The following is a 24,130-nucleotide window of genomic DNA, read 5'->3' as shown; positions in this document are numbered from 1 at the left end:
TTAGAGATTAATATTATCACATCTGAATAAAAACGAGTAACTTTTTTTTATTTAATATTGTATTTTTTATAGTAAATCACGAAGTGTCCTTATTTTTTCACATGTTAATATCGCAAATTTGAAAACAATTGCAAACAAAATTCAAAACTTTGAAAAATATGGGTGAAGTTGAAAAAAAGCTTATTTAACAAAATAAAAAATTAAATTTGTTCTCAATAAATTTGATTAGTTATTTGCTGTTAATTTCCCCACATTTCTGGATGCACATTAACTTCATTAACTGCAGACCACTCTTCTTATTATTTTTCATAAACTGTGTGTACATGTATATTATTAAAAACACGGTCAACATACTTCGAAAAAATTCATTTCTTCGCAGTTTACAGTTTGCTAACGCTGAAATTGCAGAATAAATAAACGCCGATCTTTACAGTTTAATAAGGTTAATAATAAATTGTTAATCACTTTCCGTCATGATTAACGAATGTTATCAAATAATGAAACGCATACAAAGTATTGTACGACCGTTAATAAAGCGCCAAGCCAAATCAATCAATTTTTGCAAATCCATATGAGAATGTCATACTATACGCTCAGAATGATTGCTGCGATACTGCATCATGTTTACTCAACTTTACTGCAAAATCAAACAAAACTTATTTGATGTATTATAAAATAGATCTGAAGTCTATTTTACTTTCCCCTCTTTCACACAGACTCACAAAAGCCCAGCGCTCTGATACACCTAAACCGTTTTTGTTTTTTTAAAACTCGCTCTTATTGAAAACCCCGCTATTTATAAGTCTAGCTTTAGAGAAAAAATTCTGGTTTATATAAACAAATACACACGAGCGACACGAGTCGGACAACTCGACTGTTGTTTCTGTCATTTCCTTTCACAAAATGTTCGCAAATGTTTATTACCATGAATGCGGAATAACAATATTTATAATACCCGCTATTAATATTTACAAGGGAAAACGTATGATGAGAATACTCTAAACAAATTATTTATTAAATACCCGCTTAGCGGTTAAAAGATATAAATGTAAACGCATATTAATATTTTTATGTAAATATAAAAAAGTAAAAGTATTATTTTTAATACAACTCATTATATATAATATTACATTTACATTACATTACATTTATTCTAATTTTTATCCTATTTTCTTAAATATTACATAAAAAAATATACAAAAAAATGGAAATTTCCGAACATATCATAAACAGCGAGATTCTCCATTACATACAGTCCATAGACATGATCCATAACCGGGCAAATTTCATGAGCACAACTATTCATTAACATTTTCCTATAAAACCTATTCTTATAACCAAATATGAATAAGTTGAAATACCGGATACGGGCACTTTTTGCTTATATTTTCTTCAAATTATCTCTGGTAATTATACCGTTTCTTTGTATTTCTTATTAATTTGTGTAGTTTTGCAACAGTTTTTTTAAGAATGATGACAGCAAATAAATTGTCCTGCCCTGGTGACGTCTGGATCGCAGTGTCTCAACGGAAACTAATGGGATAATTGTCATTCATTTAGTCCTGGCTGACATTGGCTCGCACTTATTACTTCAAAAGAAATATAGTTTTAAGTTGCAGCTTCTGACTCTACTCTCGTTGTTGCCACGTCCTCAGGAACACTGCAATGGCGGATGTGTGTCGTATGAAGCCGAGCGCTATAGCAACCATGACAAGAATTTCTAATTGAAAAGGTATGCTGGAGTGCATCGCAGTGAACTGTTATATCGCATCTCCACAGGAAAAGGCTTTGCTAACCATTTGCCAAATACCTTGTCATTGAGATTGGAAATGTTTTTATATGCGCATTTGCTATTATGAAATAATTATTATCAATATATCGTCGCTTAGGTATGATAGAAGTGATGAATTGATCTATAAGCATTTTATGAGAACGATAGAATAGCCCTGACAGACGACAGCGCTAATATGAATTAGCGGGCTTAATTTAAATTAACTTGCGCATTTGACACATGTTAATGCAAGTTAGTAATGCACAAAAATTTCGTGCATTTAGCTGAATTTAACAAATTTGAGTAGGCAACACTGCCCAAAATGGTGAGTTTTTGCTATTGTGTGACAGATGTCGCATGAAATCTGCCGCCTTCTTTGTGTTTACAGCATCAGATGTAAACAGTTTTTATATTGCTAATTAAATTATGTGCAAGTATATTAACAAAAACAAATTTTAATATTTTTAGATGGCAGAAAATAAACAACGAGTTTGCTATCAAATTTTCCAATATTCTTGACTTTTTCACACACTTTTTTCGCATTACAATCAATTATTGCTTTTAATTTCAATCTATTATCTTTTAACGTAGTTAATAATAAACGAATTTTTTCGTTAAAGTTGTATTGATTTTCCAAAAATACCGAAATTTCTATTAATAATTTATCTTATTCATTTTTATCTCACTTTTTTTTAATAAATAAACAAATTTCACTATCAGATGTCTAAATGCACAAGTCCGTCGTCTGTCAACATAAAATTTCAATGCGCATTAGCGTTGATTAAGGCGCATTAATTTTGCTCGTCTGTCAGGGCTATTGTGCATTTAGACAGCTGATAGTGAAATTTGTTTATTTATTAAAATAAAAAGTGAAATAAAAATGAATAACAAAAATTATTAATAGAAATTTTGGTATTTTTGGAAAATCAATATAAATTTAACGAAAAAATTCGTTTATTATTATCTACGTTAAAAGATAATATAGTGAAATTAATAGCAATAATTGATTGTAATGTGGAAAAAGTGTGCAAAAAGTTAAGAATATTGGAAAAATGGATAGCAAAAGTGCGACATCTGTCAATAAATATCAAAAATCGGCCATTTTTAAGCAGTGTTGCTACTCAAATTTGGTAAATTCAACCACATGCACGAAATTCTTGTGCATTACAAACTTGCATTAAAATGGGTCAAATGCGCAAATAAATGTAAATTAAGCCCGCTAATGCATATTAGCGCTGTCGTCTGACAGGACAATAAGCAACTGAGAAGATCGGGAAGTCTCTATCTCCGATGATGTTGCGTGAGTAGTTTGGGTCCTTTTTTAAAATTGTGAACCCATATTAGTTCCGGTTTTTCAAATAAACATGGGGGAAAAAAGATAGCAAAGCACTTGGCTATTAAAACTGTCATAAAAGAAAGTCTTGAACCATTCCGTCAAGTGTTCACAAGCTGTTTGAGGAAATGGATTTTTCCCTTTGCTGGAAATGCAGCGGACCATTCTTTTTAAAGGTTCATAAATCTCCGAAAGAATCTTCATCGCATCGACCTTTCTACATGCTCGATACGGCTAGAAAAGCTTTGAAAACTATAATATGTTGGCGGCTTGAAAAATACACTGAAAGCGACTGTGGATTGAACCCAAAGCAGTTTGGTTTCTGGAAAGCTACTGACATGACTCAATCATTAAGTATGCGGCGCCAATTTGGCTACCAACAACAATACAGTTCTTATAAAAGAGAGAGTGCTTTCAGCATTCAGATTTGTATCACTAAGAAAACTGTATCGGATGATGCAATCAATGTTAACAGTTTACCAGTAAACATACGTAGCATCATTGCGTGATTCATTAGTGCATTAAATTCGTCACGCCAGGACATCTAACCAGCTTCTATATATGTACTTCTTTATTGTTGTAGACGTTGCTTACGCGGTTATAGCCGAGTTTACAACTGCGCGTCAGCCCTTCCCTTTTACTGTTTGCCGTCAATTGGAGAACCCAGATGTAGCCAGGTCCTTTTTCACCTGGTAGTTCCAACGAAGCAGAGGTCTTCCTCTTCCTGTGCTTCTTCCGACGTGTACTTTGTCGAATACTCTCAGAGCTGGAGTGTTTTCATCCATTTGAACGGCATGATCTTGCCGTCGCAGCCGCTGTCTCTTAATTCACTGAACTACATATCGCTCATTTGCTGCAAGACCGGCATAAGTCAAAAAAATCGATTCGCCAGAAAACGCGTTTAAAGTTTTCAACTTACTACAACCTTACACGGTGACTCCAACCTTACACCTCTTCTCAAGCGGAGCATATAAGAGGTATTCATATGAATTTTTCACTCAACATGAAGTATGATATAACGAACAATTCTGCAGCATTAACTCCAAAATCACGTTTTTTGAATTATGCCGGTCTTGCAGCAAATAAGCGATATGTCAACGTCGTCGTATATCTCGTCCAGTTCATCGTTTCATTAACTAAGATATTCGCCGTTGCCAATACGCAATTGACTATAAATTTTCCGCAGAATCTCTCTCAAGAACTCGTAACGCCGAGTCGTAAGATGTTGTCATCGTGGATACCTCTGCACCATTTTTACTTCTTAATTGACTACTCAGTCCGAAGTAAAACTTGTTGGCAACAGTTACTCTGCTAGGATTTCGAGGTTGACGGTGTTCGAAATTATGTCAACAGTGACATGGGAGCGAAGTCGCGACAACTGCTGTTTGATGGCAGAAGATATTTCGTGTAGCAATCCCATTTCCTTCGCTCATTTGTCCAACCTGGAGGATGTTAAGGCCAATCGATGTCATTGGTGTACGCCAGCAGCTGTACACTCTTATAAAAGATTGTACCTCCTCGATTAAGTTCTGCAGCTCGAATAATTTTTTCCAGCAGCAGATTGAAGAAGTCGCACTATAGGGAGTCGCCTTGTCTGAAACTTCATTTGATATCGAACGGATCGGAGAGGTCCTTCCCAACGAAGCTTTTGGTATTGCTCAATGTCAGTTTCTACAGCCGTATTAGTTTTGCGGGGATACCAAATTCAGACATTAGGTAGCTCCTTTCCGAAAACCAATGGTTTCGTTTGCAGCTGTACGTAGGGAGCTTGAAATGTCGTTCCACAGTTCTCATATACCGAATTGCTGGCGAGTGCTTTCAGAGAGCAGGAATGCAAGTCGAGGGAAAATCCTTCGGTTGTCTGTTGTGATTGCAGATTCTTGACGTCGAACCTTCTTTGTGTTTGTTAACGTAATTTGTTTGCTGCACAGAGGCGGATGCGTATCTTCGCTGCAACAAGACAGTAGTCCGAGTCATTGCTATGACCTTTTTACGCACGTTTTAAAAACTAGAGACGTGTCTATCACAACATGTTCGACCAGGTTGGTGGCTTTTCGATCCGGGGACAGCCAGGTACCTAGATGAATTTTCCCAACGCACCCTGGCGTTAAAGTCCCCAAGCACAATTTTGATATCGTGACGTGCTCAATAATCTTCTTTAAGAAAAAATATCTAATACATTTGTACCAACGTTTTTTCCAATCTTCGAAGCAGTTGTTCCGGAATAGCCTGCAATGCGCCTGGCGATTCACGTTTAATGTGTTCAATTGATTCAAACCAATTCCTTTTTTTTATTAACGTGTTGCTTCGTCGCCAACGCGTCCTCAACCATTTTTAAATAATTTTGCCAATCAAAAATATTGGCTTGCTAAAAACAATTATCACCGAAAGCCTTTTCCTACATTCTGAATGTTTCGGCAGCAGTAATTTGATTCCACACTAAAAACTTATTAAAATTTCTTTGTTGAATAATTTTACTTACAGTAAAAATCGCCCAATGCACGTGTATAAGGTATCGGAAAGACAAGGGTACACTAAACACTAATAATTATTTTAATGTGATATTTGGCAAAGATTTTATTGACGGTCATATCAACATAGAAAAAAAAAAAATTGACGAATATGTTTTCGCGCGAAAGTTATACTAATTTACCACATTAGTTTTTCTTAAAAGTAAGTAAGTAAGTTTATATTTTCCGATTTCACCCGCTTTCTTACTGTAAAATAAAAATGATAAATTAGTGAACCAGTTCCTGAGATATAAGGTTTTGCCCAAAAATTAATGTTACTGTCATATTTTGGACATTTTTGGTATTTTATTAAGTTATGTTATAGGTCAAAGACTAAATTAGTTTAATAACTATATTTCGCGTATCCTTCAACTCAAAGATGTATATACATATATGACATACACTTAATCGAAGAAGCAAATTAAACATTCAGTAAATTTTGCTAAGATATGTTTTCTAGGTTGTTTTTTTATTTTTCGGAAGTTGGCAACCTTACTGTTGCAATCTGGCAAATTACAACTTTATCGTAAAGTTTGACATTTTTTATGTTATACATACTCGGGACGTTTTGACATACGACCGATATTTGAGTTGCTTACAGAAACTCGAAATATGCATTTCGGCCAATAAATAAAATTAAAACGCAAATTTTACCCTCGATTATATTTTACATCTTTTGTCGTGGATTAACTAAGCAACTGAGCATCGATGAACTTAATTCAGTTTTGGCGACTCCAAGAGAAATTTTTCGAGGTCGTCTAAAATCAATTGTTTTTGCGGAAACTATTGATGCTGTGCGCAAACTGATATTGCAAGATCCTCATATGACCTATTGTAAGGTTGAGTTTGAGATATCGTAGGAGATGATCAAACGTGGATTTACGAATATTCGCCCGAAAGAAAAGATCATTAGACAAAAGTAGTACGCGCGACTTAATACTTTAACCTCAGTACAACAAACAATAATAACCCAAATAGTTATTTACTAGTAAACAACCAGCATCTCAATAGTATGAGCATAGCCTATATAAGCAACTGGAACAATAGCCTCGAGGTCACTTTATCATTATCGACTGCCGAGTAACAAGTTACCACTTGTAACACTCGTACAGTTTAAGTGTAATATATTCAATATTGAAGTACATGTGAATACGGTGAAATATTATACAAATAAAGGATCAATCAGAACCAATCTCATTGGCTGACTTAACATTATATATTTATTTTATTCCTAACGAGTAAATAAAATAACTGGCGCCCAACGTGGGGCAGCAACAAAAAAGGATCATCAATAATATCCTTAGTCAGTCTGCCTGAAAGGGAAGAACCTAGTCCCGGGAAACAAAAAAAGATTAATTTAAACCATCCAAGAAGTTTACCAGTGCATCATCCCACACAACGTCAATCAAAAGGGATTCACATAAAAATCCTAATACGACAACAAATTGGCAAACAACACGCTTTCATTGAAAGAATACCAATCTAGATGCGCTCCAAGAAAACAACTGGAGACCGATCTTTAGTAAAATAAATCAACAAATAAATCAGCAAGATGACAGAGCAAATTTAATTGCATTATCCAACGCAGTCGCCGATCTGCTACGACAGTTATCCGAACTACAATTAGGAAGAAGTGCAACCATTCCACAACGAACAGAACAAATATGTTCTTACACCAGACCAGAAGATGTGGATATGAATATATTTAAATCAATAACACAATTTAATGATGATTACAATGAATACAGGTATTGGAGGAAAGTAGCAATCACATTAATGGAAGACATACGACAATTCGAAGGATATAATATATATGCCCAAGCATTAATAGTGATCAGAGGAAAAATTACTGGCAATGCAGCACAGATCCTGATCAACCGCAACGTAAAGAGAAACTTCCAAGACATCATCGATAGGCTAGACGATTCCTATGCCGACAAACGACCAATATACGTTCTGGAGGAAGAGATGACGAAAATACAACAAAAAGAACTACCACTGCATGTATAATATGACAATCTGAACCAAGCATTGAATGTAGTGCTATCCAAGATTGAGATGACACACAAAGAAGAACGAATAGTCCAAGTATTGACACAAAAAATCCAAGCTAAAGCAATCAAAGCATTCGTCACTGGACTGAGAAGTGTAGCTATCAAGAATGCCATCTATGCACGAGCCTACAGTATCGCCCATACAATGCAACATGATTCATGCCATCAGAACCTCGAGTACATTCCACGATACAACCATCATCAGAATCATAATTTCAGCAATCAACATCAGAATAATTATTCTTGTCAACAACAACCCCTAGTTGAACCAATGGATATCGATTCATCCACCATATTCCGTAGACCAACGAGACAAGATTACAACAAGAATCAGCAACAACCACCAGGAAATACGCAGCTTCGACAGAATTATCAAAATCCATCTAAGAAACTGGTAGGAGCATTGGGATATAAACGAGAACGAGATAATACAAGTCATGCTAACATACAACCGAAGAATCAACGGACCAACCAAATTACACACGATTAACATTCAAATACAGAATATGAACAGGAAGAATATTTTTTTTTATTCTAAGACATGGGTTACCAACGCTTGTAAGGACCACAATGTATATAGCAAAAAGGATAGAAGTAGAAAGTGAAAAACAAGCGGCTACTTTACACGGTAAATCATTAATTAAATATAAAAAGGAAGTGAATATAATAGGATTCAGTATGGAATTTTTAAAACTCGATACCTCACAAGATTTCGATTTCTTGATAGGAATTAAAGGCTTAAAGCAAATGAAAGCAATGATAGATACAGAAAGAAATGTATTAATTGTGAAAAAGAATAAATTAACAAGAATAAATTATATGATAGGAGAAGAAATTTATAAAAAATAAAATAAATGAATTAATGAGAAGAAATGAGCAGAGTAAAACATTACCCTACGTAACTATAGTAGAGACAGAAATCAGAACAGAAACAAATAATCCTATTTGGGTCAGACAGTATCCATCCCCCAAGCGGATAGAGCATTTGTAGAAACTGAAATAAAAAAATTATTAGATAATGAAATAATACAGCCAAGCAAAAGCCCGTACAATTCACCCATATGGACAGTTTCTAAAAAAGGGAATGACGAGCAAGGCAACCCAAAAAGATGCATGGTTATTGACTTCCAAAAGTTAAATGCGCAAACAATCGCTGATAGATATCCCATTCCGGACATCACCATGATGCTCCAAAACTTAGGAGAAGCACAGTACTTCACGATGTTAGATTTGGAATCAGGATTTCATCAAGTTAAAATAAAACAAGAAGACAGGAAAAAACAGCATTTTCAATAAATAATGCCAAATATGAATTTCTACGACTACCATTTGGACTGAAAAACGCACCGTCGATCTTTCAAAGATGCGTTGAGGACAACCTCAGACCAATCATAGGAATATGCGCATACCTGCATATAGATGATGTCCTAATACGTATGAAAGATGGCACCAATATAATACACACTTTACACGCAGCCAACATAAAATCAAAATTTTTTCAAAGACAGACAGAATTTTTAGGACATATAATTAAAAACGGTAGAATTACTGTAGATCTAGGAAAAATAGAAGCTATAGATAGGTACAAAACCCCTACAAATTTGAAAGACTTAAGATCTTTCTTGGGAATGACCTCATATTATAGAAAATTTATAAAGGCTTCGCATCCATAACGAAACCATTAACACTCTACCTACGAGGAGAGAATGGTAATATTTCAAAGAATAAAAGTAGCTCAGTACATGTAAAATTATTATATTAAATAAAACGCAAACAAGCAAAAATTAAAAAAAAAAACCAAAAAATCGATTAAATAGAAAATAAACAAATAGAAAACAGTGCACACAAATTGTTCTAAGTAAACATAAACAAATTGTGCACGAAACAAAAAGGAAAAATAATCAAATAAAAAAATGAGTGCCGCGATCAGCTGAAAGAGCAAGTAAGCAAGCGCAGCCAGCAGAAGCAGCAGAGAACAGCAAAAGGGCAACAACAAATGCGTTGACAGCAAACAGTACGCAGGTACCAGCAAGCACCTGGACAGCGAAGGAAAACAAAAAGCAAGGTGAGAATGTACCAAGCAAAATGGGCCGTCTGCTCAGACTGGTATTGATCGCTATATTAACGTAAAAAGGAAACTAAGTCCAGTTAAATCAGCCATCAATACCAAAAAATTTCAACCTGGCACGCCAATGGTAAAAAGCCAGAAATCCTAAATGGCAACAGATTTGCCATACTAAGCAATGGTTCAGACGACGATCCGAAGCGTACCACCACGGTCGTTAATGCCAAACCACCTCCAATATACTTGCGCGAGCGTAGCAGTAATGCTCTTGTTGCGAAATTAAGTGAAATTGTAGGTACTAACAATTTCTATATAGTGCCTTTGAAAAAAGGCAATATAGATGAAACAAAAATTCAGTCCTACACTGAAAAAAATTTCATGGAAATCGTTAAATTTTTATCAAATAAAAACAAGAATTACTATTCATACCAACTGAAGAGCTCAAAAGGTCTAGTTGCTGTCATAAAAGGTATAGAGTCTTCGGTCGACTCTAACGATGTGAAAGAAGCACTGGAAGAAGGTGATTTTAGCATCAAATCAGTAGTAAATATTTTTAACAGGAACAAAGTCCCACAACCAATGTTCAAAATAGAACTGATGCCAAATTGTAACCAATTAAAAAAAATGAAATACACCCGATTTACAATTTAATATATCTGCTCCATCGCAGAATCACCGTTGAAGAACCACATAAGAGAAATGGTCCAGTACAATGTACAAACTGCCAAGAGTATGGACACACGAAAGCATATTGCACTCTACGCAGTGTTTGTGTGGTGTGTGGTGATCTACATCCTACTTCAAAATGTACTCTTAATTTAGGATTTAAATAAAAAATGCAGCAATTGTGGCGGCAATCACACTGCTAACTACAGGGGTTGCCCTGTATATAAAGATTTGAAATCGAAGTTGTCGCAGGGCATTCAAGCACGTCGTAAACAAATGTTGAATATTCCTCCTAATGAGAATATTGAAATCCCCGTCCATATTTCAAAACCAGTTAATCCTAAAGACAATGCTACACAAGGGAGCTATGCAAACGTGGTGAAAGGCAATACTGCACAAATGCAATTGCCCCAAAACCAACCAAATGGAAGCGTTGAAACAATGATTTTCAACCTTACCCAATGTATGACACAATTTATGGCTTCAATGCAAAATATGATTCAAGAGATAATCAAATGTCCAAACCAAATGTTGCAAACTTTTTTAAGTAAAAAATGAGTGTATTGAACATTTGTTTATGGAATGCTAACGGTGTTAACCAACATAAACTGGAACTTATTAAATTTCTGGATGAAAATAATATTGATGTAATGCTATTGTCAGAAACTCATCTTACGAACAAAAACAATTTCTTCACACCGGGATTTAGGCTCTATGTTACAAACCACCCAGATGGAAAGGCACATGGAGGAACAGCAGTGTTGGTTAGAAAACGGTTAAATCACCACACATTAGAATCTTATGCCACAGCGCAATTACAAGCTACAACAATTTCACTCAAAAATCGGGGTTGTGACATAAATCTTACTGCTATATACTGTCCACCTCGTTTTAAAATTACAGAAAGCGAATTTAAAGACTTTTTTGGAACACTAGGTCAAAGATTTCTAGCAGGTGGAGATTACAACGCAAAACACACGTATTGGGGCTCACGTCTTATTAATCCGAAAGGACGACAGTTGTACTACACTATTATGAATAAGCATAATAAGCTGGATATAATACATATCTCCTGGTAAGCCGACGTACTGGCCCAGTGATAGAAGAAAAATACCAGACTTAATAGATTTTGCTGTAGTCAAAAATATAGATAGATCGCTTATGACATCTGATACAAGTACAGACTTATCATCTGATCATTCTCCGGACTAAAAAAGTTATACGAACAGCCCATGATATTTGAGCCGAAAGTTTCTCTAACATCACATAATGCTAACTGGTTGAAATATAGAAAGTATATCAGCACCCACATAAATATTGATTGCAAAATAAATACAGGAAGAGACATATAAGAGAAATTAATGACGTAATAACTAATGCAGCAGTATTGGCAATACCAAAAAGAACAACAACCAAATTCTCGCAAGCAAAACTCTCTTTGGAAAGCACAAAAGTCTTTCAAGCCACCAGTAGATTCCAACATGCCTCTAAGAAAGTTGAATGGTAGTTGGGCACGTAGTGATGAGGATAAGGCAAATTGCTTTGCAAATCACCTAGAAAAGGTATTTCAACCCAATTGCCCAAAGAACAACTTTGAGTTGCCAACCTTGCCCAATACCGCAAACGAGTCGCATGTGTCTATTAGGACTTCTACTTCTGAAGTTACTAGAATAATAAAAGAACTTAACCCCAAAAAATCACCAGGACATGATAATATTACCCCAAAAATGCTAATTGAGTTACCAAATATTGCCGTAAAAGTGCTCTCTTTGCTCTTCAATGCAATTCTTAATATCGGACACTATCCAAATTCATGGAAAAAGTCGCAGATCATCTTGATAGACAAACCTGGGAAAGACTTAACACAGCCGTCTTCATACAGACCAATCAGTCTTCTATCCTGTCTTTCTAAGATATTTGAAAAATTGTTACTATCAAAGATGACTCCTTTCCTCCACGAAAATAATATAATACCAACGCACCAATTTGGGTTTCATGAAAAACATAGCACGATTGAGCAAGTAAATAGAATTACTAACGAAATAAGAAGCGCATTTGAGCACAGAGAGTACTTTTCGGCTATATTTCTAGACGTGGCTCAGGCGTTTGATAAGGTATAGCATGAGGGCCCTTTATACAAGATTAAAAATATTCTACCTTCAGAATTATATAAAACATTGGAATCGTATTTAAAAAATAGATAAGGGCTGGTGTACCCCAGGGCAGTGTTCTAGGCCCAACACTATACATCATATATACAGCAGATCTTCCAACAGCTAACAATGTATTAACTTCTACTTTTGCGGACGACACAGCTATAGTGAGCCGTAACAAATGCCACATAATAGCATCAAGAATATTAGCCGAGCACTTAAGGTTTGTCGAAGAATGGCTGGCCAACTGGCGCATAAAGGTAAATGAACAAAAGTGTAAGCATGTTACATTTTGGCTTAGACCAAAAATGTGTCCGGCAGTAAAAATTAACAATATTTTAACTTATCTTGGTATTCACCTAGATAGAAGACTTACGTGGAAAAAACATATATCTAGTAAAATAAGAGCTTCAAATTTAAATTGGCTATTAAATAAAAACTCCAAACTTAGCCTAGACAACAAAGTGCTTTTATATAATGCGGTCATAAAACCGATTTGGATGTATGGCATTCAACTGTGGGGTACGACCTGTGCAACTAATATAGACATAATACAAAGGTTCCAATCAAAAATGCTTAGATCAATCACGTGTTCACCATGGTACATGCGTAATGAAAATATCCATAAGGACCTTGGTATTTCTATGGTAAGGAAATAAGTAGAAGACAGCAGAATTAAATATATATCTAAACTCCGAGATCACCCAAACCCTTTGGCTAATGCTTTGGTACATTCCTGCGATTAAACACGCCTTAAAAGAAGAGATATGCCCGCGTACTGAGGAGCAATGCATCACCAAAACAGCTCAATCCCTTGCTTGAGCGTGTCTAGTTTTTAAATAGGTTTAAGATTTTATTACTTATTCTTAGGCTTTCAAAACAAATAGATTCAATAAATAAAAAGATATCGAAACAAAAAAAAAAAGCAGTTGAAACACTAAAAAATAAACTAAAGGAACAAATAGAATTATTCCAACCAGATTTTGGAAAAGGATTTGATTTGAGTACAGACGCAAGCAATCATGCGATTGAAGCTGTATTGTCACAAGGCAAGAAACCTATAACATTCATTTCATTTCGAAAAAGAAATGTTAGCAATCGTTTGGGCACTCAAGAAACTTAGGAATTATCTGTATGGTCTCACTAGTAATATACTATTTACACCGATTATCAATCTCTACCTTTTTCAATATCAGAGGACAACCCAAATTCAAAATTAAAACTATGGAAACATTTAATAGAAGAATACGGAGCAAAAATTAAATATATTAAAGGAAATTTAAATGTAGTAGCCGACGCACTTAACCGTCAAGTAAACGTAACTACGAACGACTCAATACACTCGCAGGAATCATCCTCGTCAATCAGAATTAAAGATGTCAGCGCTCCACTGAACCAATTTAAAACACAAATTGTGATAAAAAAATGTGAACAAACTGCATTAGAAAGAGCAACAATTTTTGCAAACCACGAGAGATTTTATGTTAATAACGTCACACCACAAAACTTGATAGATACACTAACGAAAAATACCAAACCTTATATCACGACCGCATTTCACACTACACTAGAAACCTGGTATGAAATTCATGATATTAGAAACTCTTCGTTTAATATAAACAAAAAGTTTTTTGTCAAAATCTATTAAAGGACATTACAAGTGAGGATGGAGAAAATATAATTAAACATACGCATGAAAGAGCACATAGAAACGCGAAAAATAGCACATTAGAGATACTAGAAACTTGCTATTGGCCAAATATTGGGTTGTCAAAAAAGTCTTGCGGTATTGCGCTGAAAGCTCGTAGTTTTATTCGTCGCATCGGGTCATGCTATACCTTTTTGGAAAGCTTATTTCACGCGCTAACACGTGTTTGATTGATTGTCGTTTCTTTTAAGTCGTTCGTGAGTTATAGCGTCGCAAACATGGAGAAAAATAAAGAGAAAATACGGCATATTTTACAGTACTACTACGATAAAGGCAAAAATGCATCTCAAGCCGCCAATAAAATTTGTGCAGTTTATGGACCCGATACAGTTTCCATTTCCACCGCACAACGATGGTTTCAACTTTTCGTTCTGGTATAGAGGTGGTCGAAGATGCGCCACGCTCCGGAAGGCCTGTCGTCGAAAATTGCGATAAAATCGCTGAATTAGTCGAAAAAGACCGGCATAGTAGTCATCAAACCGTTATAAACCATTTGAAGAAGCTTGGAGTCACTAAGAAGCTCGATGTATGGGTGCCACACGAATTGATTCAATAAAAGTACCGCAAGACTTTTTTGACAACCCAATATAAAAAATGATGTAATCCGACTAACTAGAAATTGTAGCATTTGTAAAGAGAACAAATACGAACGCCACCCGACAAAACAAGTTTTTGCAAAAACACCCATAACCGAAGGTATAGGCACTCAAATACAAATGGACATATTTGAAATCGATGGAACAATGTATCTCTCATGCATAGATAGACACTCAAAATACTCATATATGAGAAAATTAAACGACAAAAGAGAATTCTACAAAATGTTAGAGGAAGTACTCATACAAATATTCCCATTTTGTAATAAACTAATGACAGATAAGGAGACTTTATTTAATAGCATAGCAGCAAAAGCTCTATTCCAACGGCTATATATTGAACATTCAGTGACCGCAGAAAACCGTTCAACATCGAACGCTCAAGTTGAACTGCTGCATTCAACCATTCTGGAAATTACTAGAATTCGCATTAAACAAAATAAATCAACCGCGACTGAAGAACTATTCAACGCAATCAAGGAATACAATAGGACAATACATTCCATCACAAAAAGGAAACCTGCCGAATTATTTTTTGAAAGGAGCAAGGCTGAAGGAATAAAAGAACTGATCGAAAATAAGTAGGAGTATATGCTATCATACCACAATAAAAAACGAACACAAAAGGAATATAGAACAGGACAAACAGTTTATGTGAAACAAAACCGACGAAATAAAACAAATCCACGCTATTTGAAGAAAACAGTACAAGAGAATCGTGGGGACACAATTTTAACAACGGAGGAGAAGGTCGTACACAAGGACAACCTCAGAAAGAATGATGAAGATAACGCTAATATTAATCCTAGCAACATCCTTTGCTCAGGAAATAACCGACTTACAAGATCGCAAGTACGTGTTAACCGAGACTGACCCATAATGTTTGTATCAAGAACATGAGTACCTATTCCATAAGACGAACTTAAGCAAAATCCTTAAACCATACTACGAGATCGCCTTACATAAAGGAGAGATGCCTAGTGAAGACGCAACAGAAACAGCATTGTTCAACAGAATAGAAATCCTCAGAAAACAACTACTGAATAATGAACGAGCCAGACGCTTAAGACGATCTCTTGATTTCTTATGATCGATTTTGAAATTTATCACAGGAGTCCCAGACCACGACGACCTGATTGAAATTAAAACAATACTCAACGACATAATTGAAAATAATAACAAACAAAGACAAATTAGTTCCAACTTTGAAATAATGATGAAAACATTTAATATTGAGACGATTAAACAAAAGGTTATATTGCAAGAATTATACAAAGAGTTATTGGACTTAACTACGACATTTAATTTCGCGAAGAGCGGAAATTTTTATTCAGCAACAATAAATACGGACGATATTGAAAGGATATTAGAAAAAGAACAAACTAGTATACCGGTTATTGACATACTCGAATATGCAGACACGCATGTAGGTAGATTAGACGACACTTTCATTGTAATTTATAAATATCCAGTCATTGAAAAGAAATGCACAACATACAAAGTTACTCCATTATCCTACCGTCAAGGCATTTTGGATATGAATGAAATCGTAAGTAAATGTGAAGATAAAATAATATTAACATCTAAATGTAAAAATAATTTAAGTAAATATATTTGTAAACAAGAACCTAATGACAATTGTACAATACCAATGATCGAAGGTTACGAAGCCCATTGTAATGTTATCCAAGAATATAGATTTAGGACATGGTAATATCGTATTACAAGGAAAATATATTTTAAACGAAAAATCCATTGAAGGATTGAATTTAATCCAATTTTATGAAACAATTATTATTGACTCAGAAGTATTCCACAACCAGGAACAAGAAGTTAAAGATTTTATTATAACTAATGGAAACGAAAGAATTCACATTTTTGAAATATTGGAATCAGAAAACGATTTGACAACATTAAAAAATTAAATAACTTTTTAATACCATTTGAAGAACACCCAATCAGGAATATGTTCATAACTATAGGAGTACTTGAAGTCCTAGGATTTTAAGTATATTTGTAATATTCAAACTATATATAATTTATCAAAAAACTGTATATCTGAGAAACTACAACGCAACCATAGAACGTGTAGGAATGACTCATCTACTCAAGACTCAAGTATAGATCAGGAGATCTATTTTTCACAAGAGAGGGAAGAGTTAATACTTTAACCTTTAAGGGGTTATATACACTTGTGTTGGTTGGAAAAATCGATATTTTTTTATTGCATTTTCTTAAAGTATATCCCTTTAAGATTATTTCTTGTAAATTTCATAGAGATCTGAGCACTAGAACCAAAGTTACAGCTGTCAACAGCGCGCTCCTCCCATATGCCCCCAAGTACGTGCCAAAACTTTAAACGCGATTATCTCGAAATGATGTTTTTTAAAAAGTACCGTTGCGGTGAGCAAGGTTTCTAAAGAACCATGCGACCTATCGGTCTAATTTTTTGCTAGCTACTTGAAAACTACAATATCTCGTACTTGAACGAAGGATTTTTTATTTGAAACAAGAGTTTTTTTTTGGGAATGAAAAAAATGAATTTTTAGACACACAAAAATCGATCTTTTCAGTAAAATCATCACCACTTGCGTAAAAATGTTTATTTCGCCAAATCCTTCGTTCAAGTACGAGATATTGTAGTTTTCAAGTAGCTAGCAAAAAATTAGACCGATAGGTCGCATGGTTCTTTAGAAACCTTGCTCACCGCAACGGTACTTTTTAAAAAACATCATTTCGAGATAATCGCGTTTAAAGTTTTGGCACGTACTTGGGGGCATATGGGAGGAGCGCGCTGTTGACAGCTGTAACTTTGGTTCTAGTGCTCAGATCTCTATGAAATTTACAAGAAATAATCTTAAAGGGATATACTTTAAGAAAATGCAATAAAAAAATATCGATTTTTCCAACCAACACAAGTGTATATAACCCCTTAACCACAACCTTATGTTTCAGTAAACATTAAAGAAAAATCATCAAAACAACTTTATAGAACAATAGAAGCGCACTATCAGTACAACAAACAATAACAACCTAAATAGTTATTTACTAGTAAACAACCAGCATCTCAATAGTATGAGCATAGCCTATATAAGCAACTGGAACAATAGCCTCGAGGTCACTTTATCATTATCGACTGCCGAGTAACAAGTTACCACTTGTAACACTTGTACATTTTAAGTGTAATATATTCAATACTGAATTACATGTGAATAGGGTGAAATATTATACAAATAAAGGATCAGTCAGAACCAATCTCATTGGCTGACTTAAAATTATATACTTATTTATTTTATTCTTAACGAGTAAATAAATTAACTCGCGCGAAGCACTTCCAAGAAAATTGAAGTTTGGAACAACTGGATATATCGCAACCATATCACTAGACCAATAAATTCTGAGTGCAATACAACATTCTGTTCCCAGTTACCTTTCAAAAAATCAGGAAAACTAACCACCGAAGACGAATCAATCTTCCCACTATAATGCAAACTCTCATACATCGACTGAAACAACTGCATTTCTGAGTACTCAAAGCCTCAATTTGATGAGTCATTCACCGTATAGTCCTCACTCAACTTACGTACATATTGGCCGATATAAGGCCAGCCGGTAGTTAGAAAATCTTTTATGAGGTATATGTTAGGAAGGTGTAGTTTTGACCCGATTAGTTATAGGTAAGTTTTCACCTGATTTTATTAATTTTGGGAGAAAAACAAGTTCACTCAATTTAATTAACATAGCTTACATATTGGCCGATATATAGGGTATACAGTTAACCGAAAGTTCGATTTTTCGAAGTTTTCATTAGGTATATGGGGACTAAGAGATATTGATTCAATTCAATTAATTTTTCCAATACAGACATACTGTTATTTTCGGAAAAATTGGTCTAGAATCCACGTTTCCGGTATCTGTGTGCTTAAATAATATTTCTCCGATTTGAACACTATTTAGTTTTGAGGTGGTACACCTCAAAAGCGTTATTCGTGCAAAGTTTTATCCGGATATATTGATTGGTTCTTGCTATATACTGGAAAATGGTCGAAAAAAGGAATTTAAAATTTTATTATTTTGGAAATAGACGTGGTTTTTATCCGATTTCGTTCATTTATTTCAAGTTACAGCTTGCACGGACGAACAGACATCATCCGAGTTTTATCCTTATAATTTATCTAACTCAATTAGTTTGAAGTAAAACAGACAACCGTTAGGTGAACAAAATTCAAGGGTGATCCATTTCGCGGCTCGATACTTTTTTAAAGAAAAAACATAGAAACTTCAAATTTAATGGAGAATGTTTATAACGGGTGATCCTAGTACAGTTACTTTTTTCAATAGCCTTTTTTTGACAGATCATACGTGAGTCGTGTCAAGCTGTCATGTTATCTTCGTTCAGTATTGTTTGGAATTTCATCATGGAAAGACTTACGCCTGAACAACATTGGTTCAACTTTATTACAAAATTCACGTACTTTAAATAGTGTGCTTCACGCGAGTTCCCTATCTATGCACATGACCTCCACATGTTGCACATATCGTCACCTGAAATGCAAAATAACGCATCATCAAAAAATTTGAAATTGAGTGTCTTATTGATTACGCTTCACTACTTCAAATTACATACATAATATTACATAAGTTCAACATTATCAGGTTCTGCGGTCAGATATAAACCTGTTTCAACCAATATTAAAATTTTGTTTCACTCATGTTCCATTTTATTTCGTGTTTCATTCATGCCACTGTCAATTTCCGAAAATGTTGTTACGTTATTTTGCATTTCAGGTGACGATATACTACTCATGCTAAACCAATTTTAACCAGCTTATTAAACACTGGTAGACACATAATTTGTTACATGAAAATTCTTAGGTGTTTCTAATGCAATTAATGAAGTCAAATATGAAAACAGAATTTTTCTATCACCCATAGATATTCTGTTACCTGTGGCTTTAGATTTTACAATACCTAAAATATCATTATATTGCATCATCTCATATTTTCATTCGATCAAGGATTTATCCGGTTTATACCGGTTCTGCCTGTTTATTTCGTGTAAACAGCAGAGTTAACGAATATTTTATTTTACAAAATTTATCAGTAGACTAACGGTGTCCGAAACGGTTACGTCTTCTATGTTTGGATAGTAAAACGTTTTTGAGTTCACATTATTTTCGTCTTTACTGGCGTAGAAACCGCTTACGCGGTTATAGCAGGTCCTTCTCCACCTGGTCCTTTCAACGGAGTGGAGATCTTCCTTTTCCTCTGCTTCCTCCGGCGGGTACTGCGTCAAATACCGGAGTGTTTTCGTCCATTCATATGACATGACCTAGTCAGTGTAGCCGCTGTCTTTTAGTTCATTGAATTATGTCAATGCCGTCGTATACCTCATTCAGCTCATCGTTCCATCGAACGCGATATTCGCCATGCCTAACGCGCAAAGGACCATAAATCTTTCGCAAAACTTTTATCTCGAAAACTCGCAACGTCGACTCATCAGATGTTGTCATCGCCCATGCCTTTGCACCATATAGCAGGGCGGGAATAATGAGTGACTTATAGAGTTTAAATTTGTTCGTTGAGAGAGGACTTTACCTATCAATTACCTACTCAGTCTGAAGTAGCACCTGTTCACAAGAGATATTCGCGTTCGTAGCTGACGTTGTTGTTGGTGTTGATCCTGGTTCCAAGATAGACGAAATTATCTACAACTTCGAAATTATGGCTATCAACAGGACAGGAGATATTTCGTCTTGACCTCGTTGATCACCAGACCCATCTGCTTCCCTGCTTTATCCATTCTGGAGAAAGCAGAACTAACGGCGCGGTTGTTAGGGCCAATGATCACAATATTATCAGCACACGCCAGCAGTTGTCCACTCTTTTAGAAGATTGTACCTTCTCGGTTTAATTCTGCAGCTCGAATTATTTTCTCCAGAAGCAGGTTGAAGAAGTCACACGAAGGAGAGTAATTTTGTCTGAAACCTCGTTTGGTATCAAACGGCTCGGAGAGGTCCGTCCCGATCCTGACGGAACTTTTGGTGTTGCTCAACGTCAGTTTACACAGCCGTATTAGTTTTGCGGGGATACCAAATTCAGACATCACAGCATAAAAGCAGCTCCTTTTCGTGCTGTCAAAAGCAGCTTTGAAATCGTCGAAGAGTTGGTGTGTCGATTCTCTTTTCAAGGGTCCGTTCCAAGATTTGGCGCATGCTGAATATCTGGTCAATTGTTGATTTGACAGGTCACACAAAGCCACACTGGGCTGGGCTTTAATCTTTCACACAATACGGTCAATAAAACCTTATACGCGTTATGCTTTCACTGCCAGGCAGGACAGGCGAAGAGGAGCAGGAGAAGTGTTCCCTCCATAATTTTATATGCCCTGGGCGTTTCCCTGTATATAACCCATCCCACACATGTTGTGGTCGAGTGTAACCTTGCAAGGTAGGCTGTCTGTATTCTCTCAACTGGGACATGGCATTCCTCGTCGACCCAGCTGTTCTTTTCCATTTTCCGAAAACCAATGGTTTCGATTGCAGCTGTACGTAAGGAGCTCGAAATGTCGTCCCTAAGTTCCCTTATACCGAATTGTGGGCGAGTGCTCTCAGAGATCAGGAATACAAGTCGAGGCAAAATCCTTCGGCTGTCTGTTGTGATTGCAGCTTCTTGACGTCGAACCTTCTTAGTGTTTGTTTTCGTGCGTTTTTTGCTGCACAAAGGCGGGTGCCAACCTTGGATGCAGCAAGTTAGTGGTCCGAGTCGATGTTAGAACCTCGGAGCGTATGCACGTCTAGAACACTGGAGACGTGTCTTCCGTCTATCACAACATGATCTACCTAGTTGGTGGCTTTTCGATCCGGAGACAACCAGGTAGTTTGATGTATTACAAATAACCGTATTTCGGACCCCGGCAAAGTCGATCAGCCTCAACCCATTTGGGAATGTTTCCTCGTGGAGGCTGCCCACCCTGGCGTTAAATTCGCCTAGCACGATTTTGACATCGTGAGGGCAGCTCTCATAGGTGCGCTCCAATCGCTCATAGAAGCCATCTTTGGCCACATTGTCCTTCCTTTCCGTTGGGGTGTGGGCGCAATTCAGTGATATGTTGAAGAACCTCGCTTTGATGCGGATTGTGGCTAGACGTTCATTCACCGGAGTGAATGATAGTACTCCGTGACGGAGTCTCTTTCCCACCATGAATCCCCCACCAAACTTGCGCTCGTTTATATGGCCACTGTAATAAATGTCACAAGGACATACTCGTCTCTGTCCTTGTCCCGTCCATCGCATTTCTTGGACGGCGGTGATGTCAGCCTTTATTTTCACGAGGACTTGAACCAGCTGGGCAGCGGCACCTTCCCAATTTAGGGACCGGACATTCCAGGTGCATGCCCTCAAATCCAAATCGTAGTCCTTATTTCGTTTGCCATGGTCGTCATCAAAAGGGAGGTCTCTCATGCGAGGCAGTTGATAATTTTTCATGGGGGCGTTTTTTACATGGCGGGTCCCAAGCCCAGCACACAACCCTGCGGAGGGGATGTTTTGCCTTCTCACTTTAGCTCGCCTTCAAACAGATGTTCTTAGGTCACCCAGAAGATACTTGGTCAAAGACCGCATGTCGTGAGCTGCTTGAGCCATTTGTCTTTTACGTTTTTAAAATTACTGTGTTTAAGATTTTTAGGTACAATACAAAGTCAGTGCGTAAATAGTGTCAACAGTTTTTGTTATGTGTGCGGAGAACTAACTTTGTATTTTGGTGTTAAAGTTGGAGACCAAGACAAAGCATGAGATCTTCATATCTGTTATCAAGAGTATGGTTTGGCAATATGTGGAGACCTAATAGTAATTGCCCTACTTCTGCGAATGTAACTAGGACATACGAAATATTGTTGCTTCCTTTGCGAATGGGACAACCGTGCGAAAGACTGTCATTATGTACAAAAGCAGTGGCCAGTACGTCAGACACTCACTCCGGTATATAAAAACGTTACCAATGAACCTCTAGTTGATTCCAAAAGGTATTACTACCACCTTTGCATATTAAATTGGGTTTAATAAAGAATTTTGTTAAGGCAATGGACAGAAACAGAAGAGGGTTCTTGTATTTGAAACAAAAATTTCCAAGAGACAGTGAAGCAAAAATTAAAGGGCATATTTGTGGGTCCGCAAATAAGAGAACTAATGAAAAATAAAACATTTGAGGATATGCTCAATGAAACTGAAATACGAGCCTGGAGTGCCTTTAAAAGCGTCGTTAAAGATTTTTTTGGAAATATGAAAGCTGACAATTACAAAAATCTTGTGTCGCAACTACTTACTGCCAATAAAAAAATGAGTTGCAACATGTCCCTTAAAATTCACTTTCTGAACTCTTCTGGATTTTTTCCCCGAAAATTTAGAGGCCGTAAGTGACGAACTTGGGAAACGGTTCCACCAAGACTGCTGGACATTGTTAAGGGATACTCCAAAAACAAAATATTGCCGAAAAACATCGACAGTAACATTTCAAAAAAGGCTATTGAAAAAAGTACCTCTACTTGGATCACCCATTATTATACTCTGTACCAACATCTTGGAAAAATATAAATATATAAATAGAATGGTTATTGATGTATGCAATTCGATCAGGTCTGTTCTGCACTCCCCGTTTGCAAAAGGACTCACATTGGCCCCTCTTAGGAGCAGTTTATCTTGCCACAACGCAGATGCTTACTGCTCTTTTCTTTTACCGTCATTTCCTCCTTCGGGAATATCTATCTTATGGTGTTCTGGTCGTGCATATATCAATATCAGCCGCGTATCTCTATATATGCCATCCACAGTTAAAGGTTAAGGCAAAAGTTATATTGTATGCTTACCAAAAATTTTGTTTAATAACTACCATATAATTTAATAAACTTTATTTTTTATAGGGTGCTGGCCATAATGACGTGGAATTGCATTCGCAATACTTTGAGCGGCTTAAAAGATTTTTAACTATTGAATTGGTGAAATGACAATTAAAGAATCAGCATGACGTGGGACACAATAATTCTGTACCAGTAGTATCATCTAACGAATTACCGCCGACGTCATCGTTAGTGAATAAAAAAAACCTAGAAGATCCTAACATTTCCAATTCTTCAGGCCTAAGCTGCCAAGAAAACAATTTAAAAGACGACATTGAAGGTAATGAAGGTATTAAATTACTGTAGATAAGCCTGCTTATCCAACAAAACATTCAGGGTTGTTTTGGAATTTGATAGTTGTCGGAATCAGATTTGAAAGC

At 36.1% G+C, this 24,130-nt stretch overlaps 1 protein-coding gene across 6 annotated transcripts in view; it reads left to right on the top strand.

Annotated features, from left to right (window-relative positions):
• Positions 1 to 24,130, top strand: part of LOC105226347 (alpha/beta hydrolase domain-containing protein 17B) — a 62,342-nt gene that overhangs the window by 22,735 nt on the left and 15,477 nt on the right. For 2 of the 6 annotated variants that reach the window (XM_049450210.1, XM_049450211.1), the window contains exon 4: positions 23,775 to 24,030. The exons of 3 other annotated variants lie outside the window; for them this stretch is intronic. In XM_049450210.1, the coding sequence (XP_049306167.1) occupies positions 23,775 to 23,858 (84 nt within the window). In that variant the 3' untranslated portion in view covers positions 23,859 to 24,030. Of the gene's footprint in view, positions 1 to 1,233; positions 1,388 to 23,774; positions 24,031 to 24,130 lie in introns of those variants that run through there. One more of the 6 variants, XM_049450213.1, reaches the window with a different exon arrangement.

This window comes from Bactrocera dorsalis, chromosome 2 (genome assembly GCF_023373825.1).
Source record: "Bactrocera dorsalis isolate Fly_Bdor chromosome 2, ASM2337382v1, whole genome shotgun sequence".
Classification (NCBI taxonomy): domain Eukaryota; kingdom Metazoa; phylum Arthropoda; class Insecta; order Diptera; family Tephritidae; genus Bactrocera; species Bactrocera dorsalis.
This window is presented reverse-complemented; position numbering and strand designations above follow the sequence as displayed.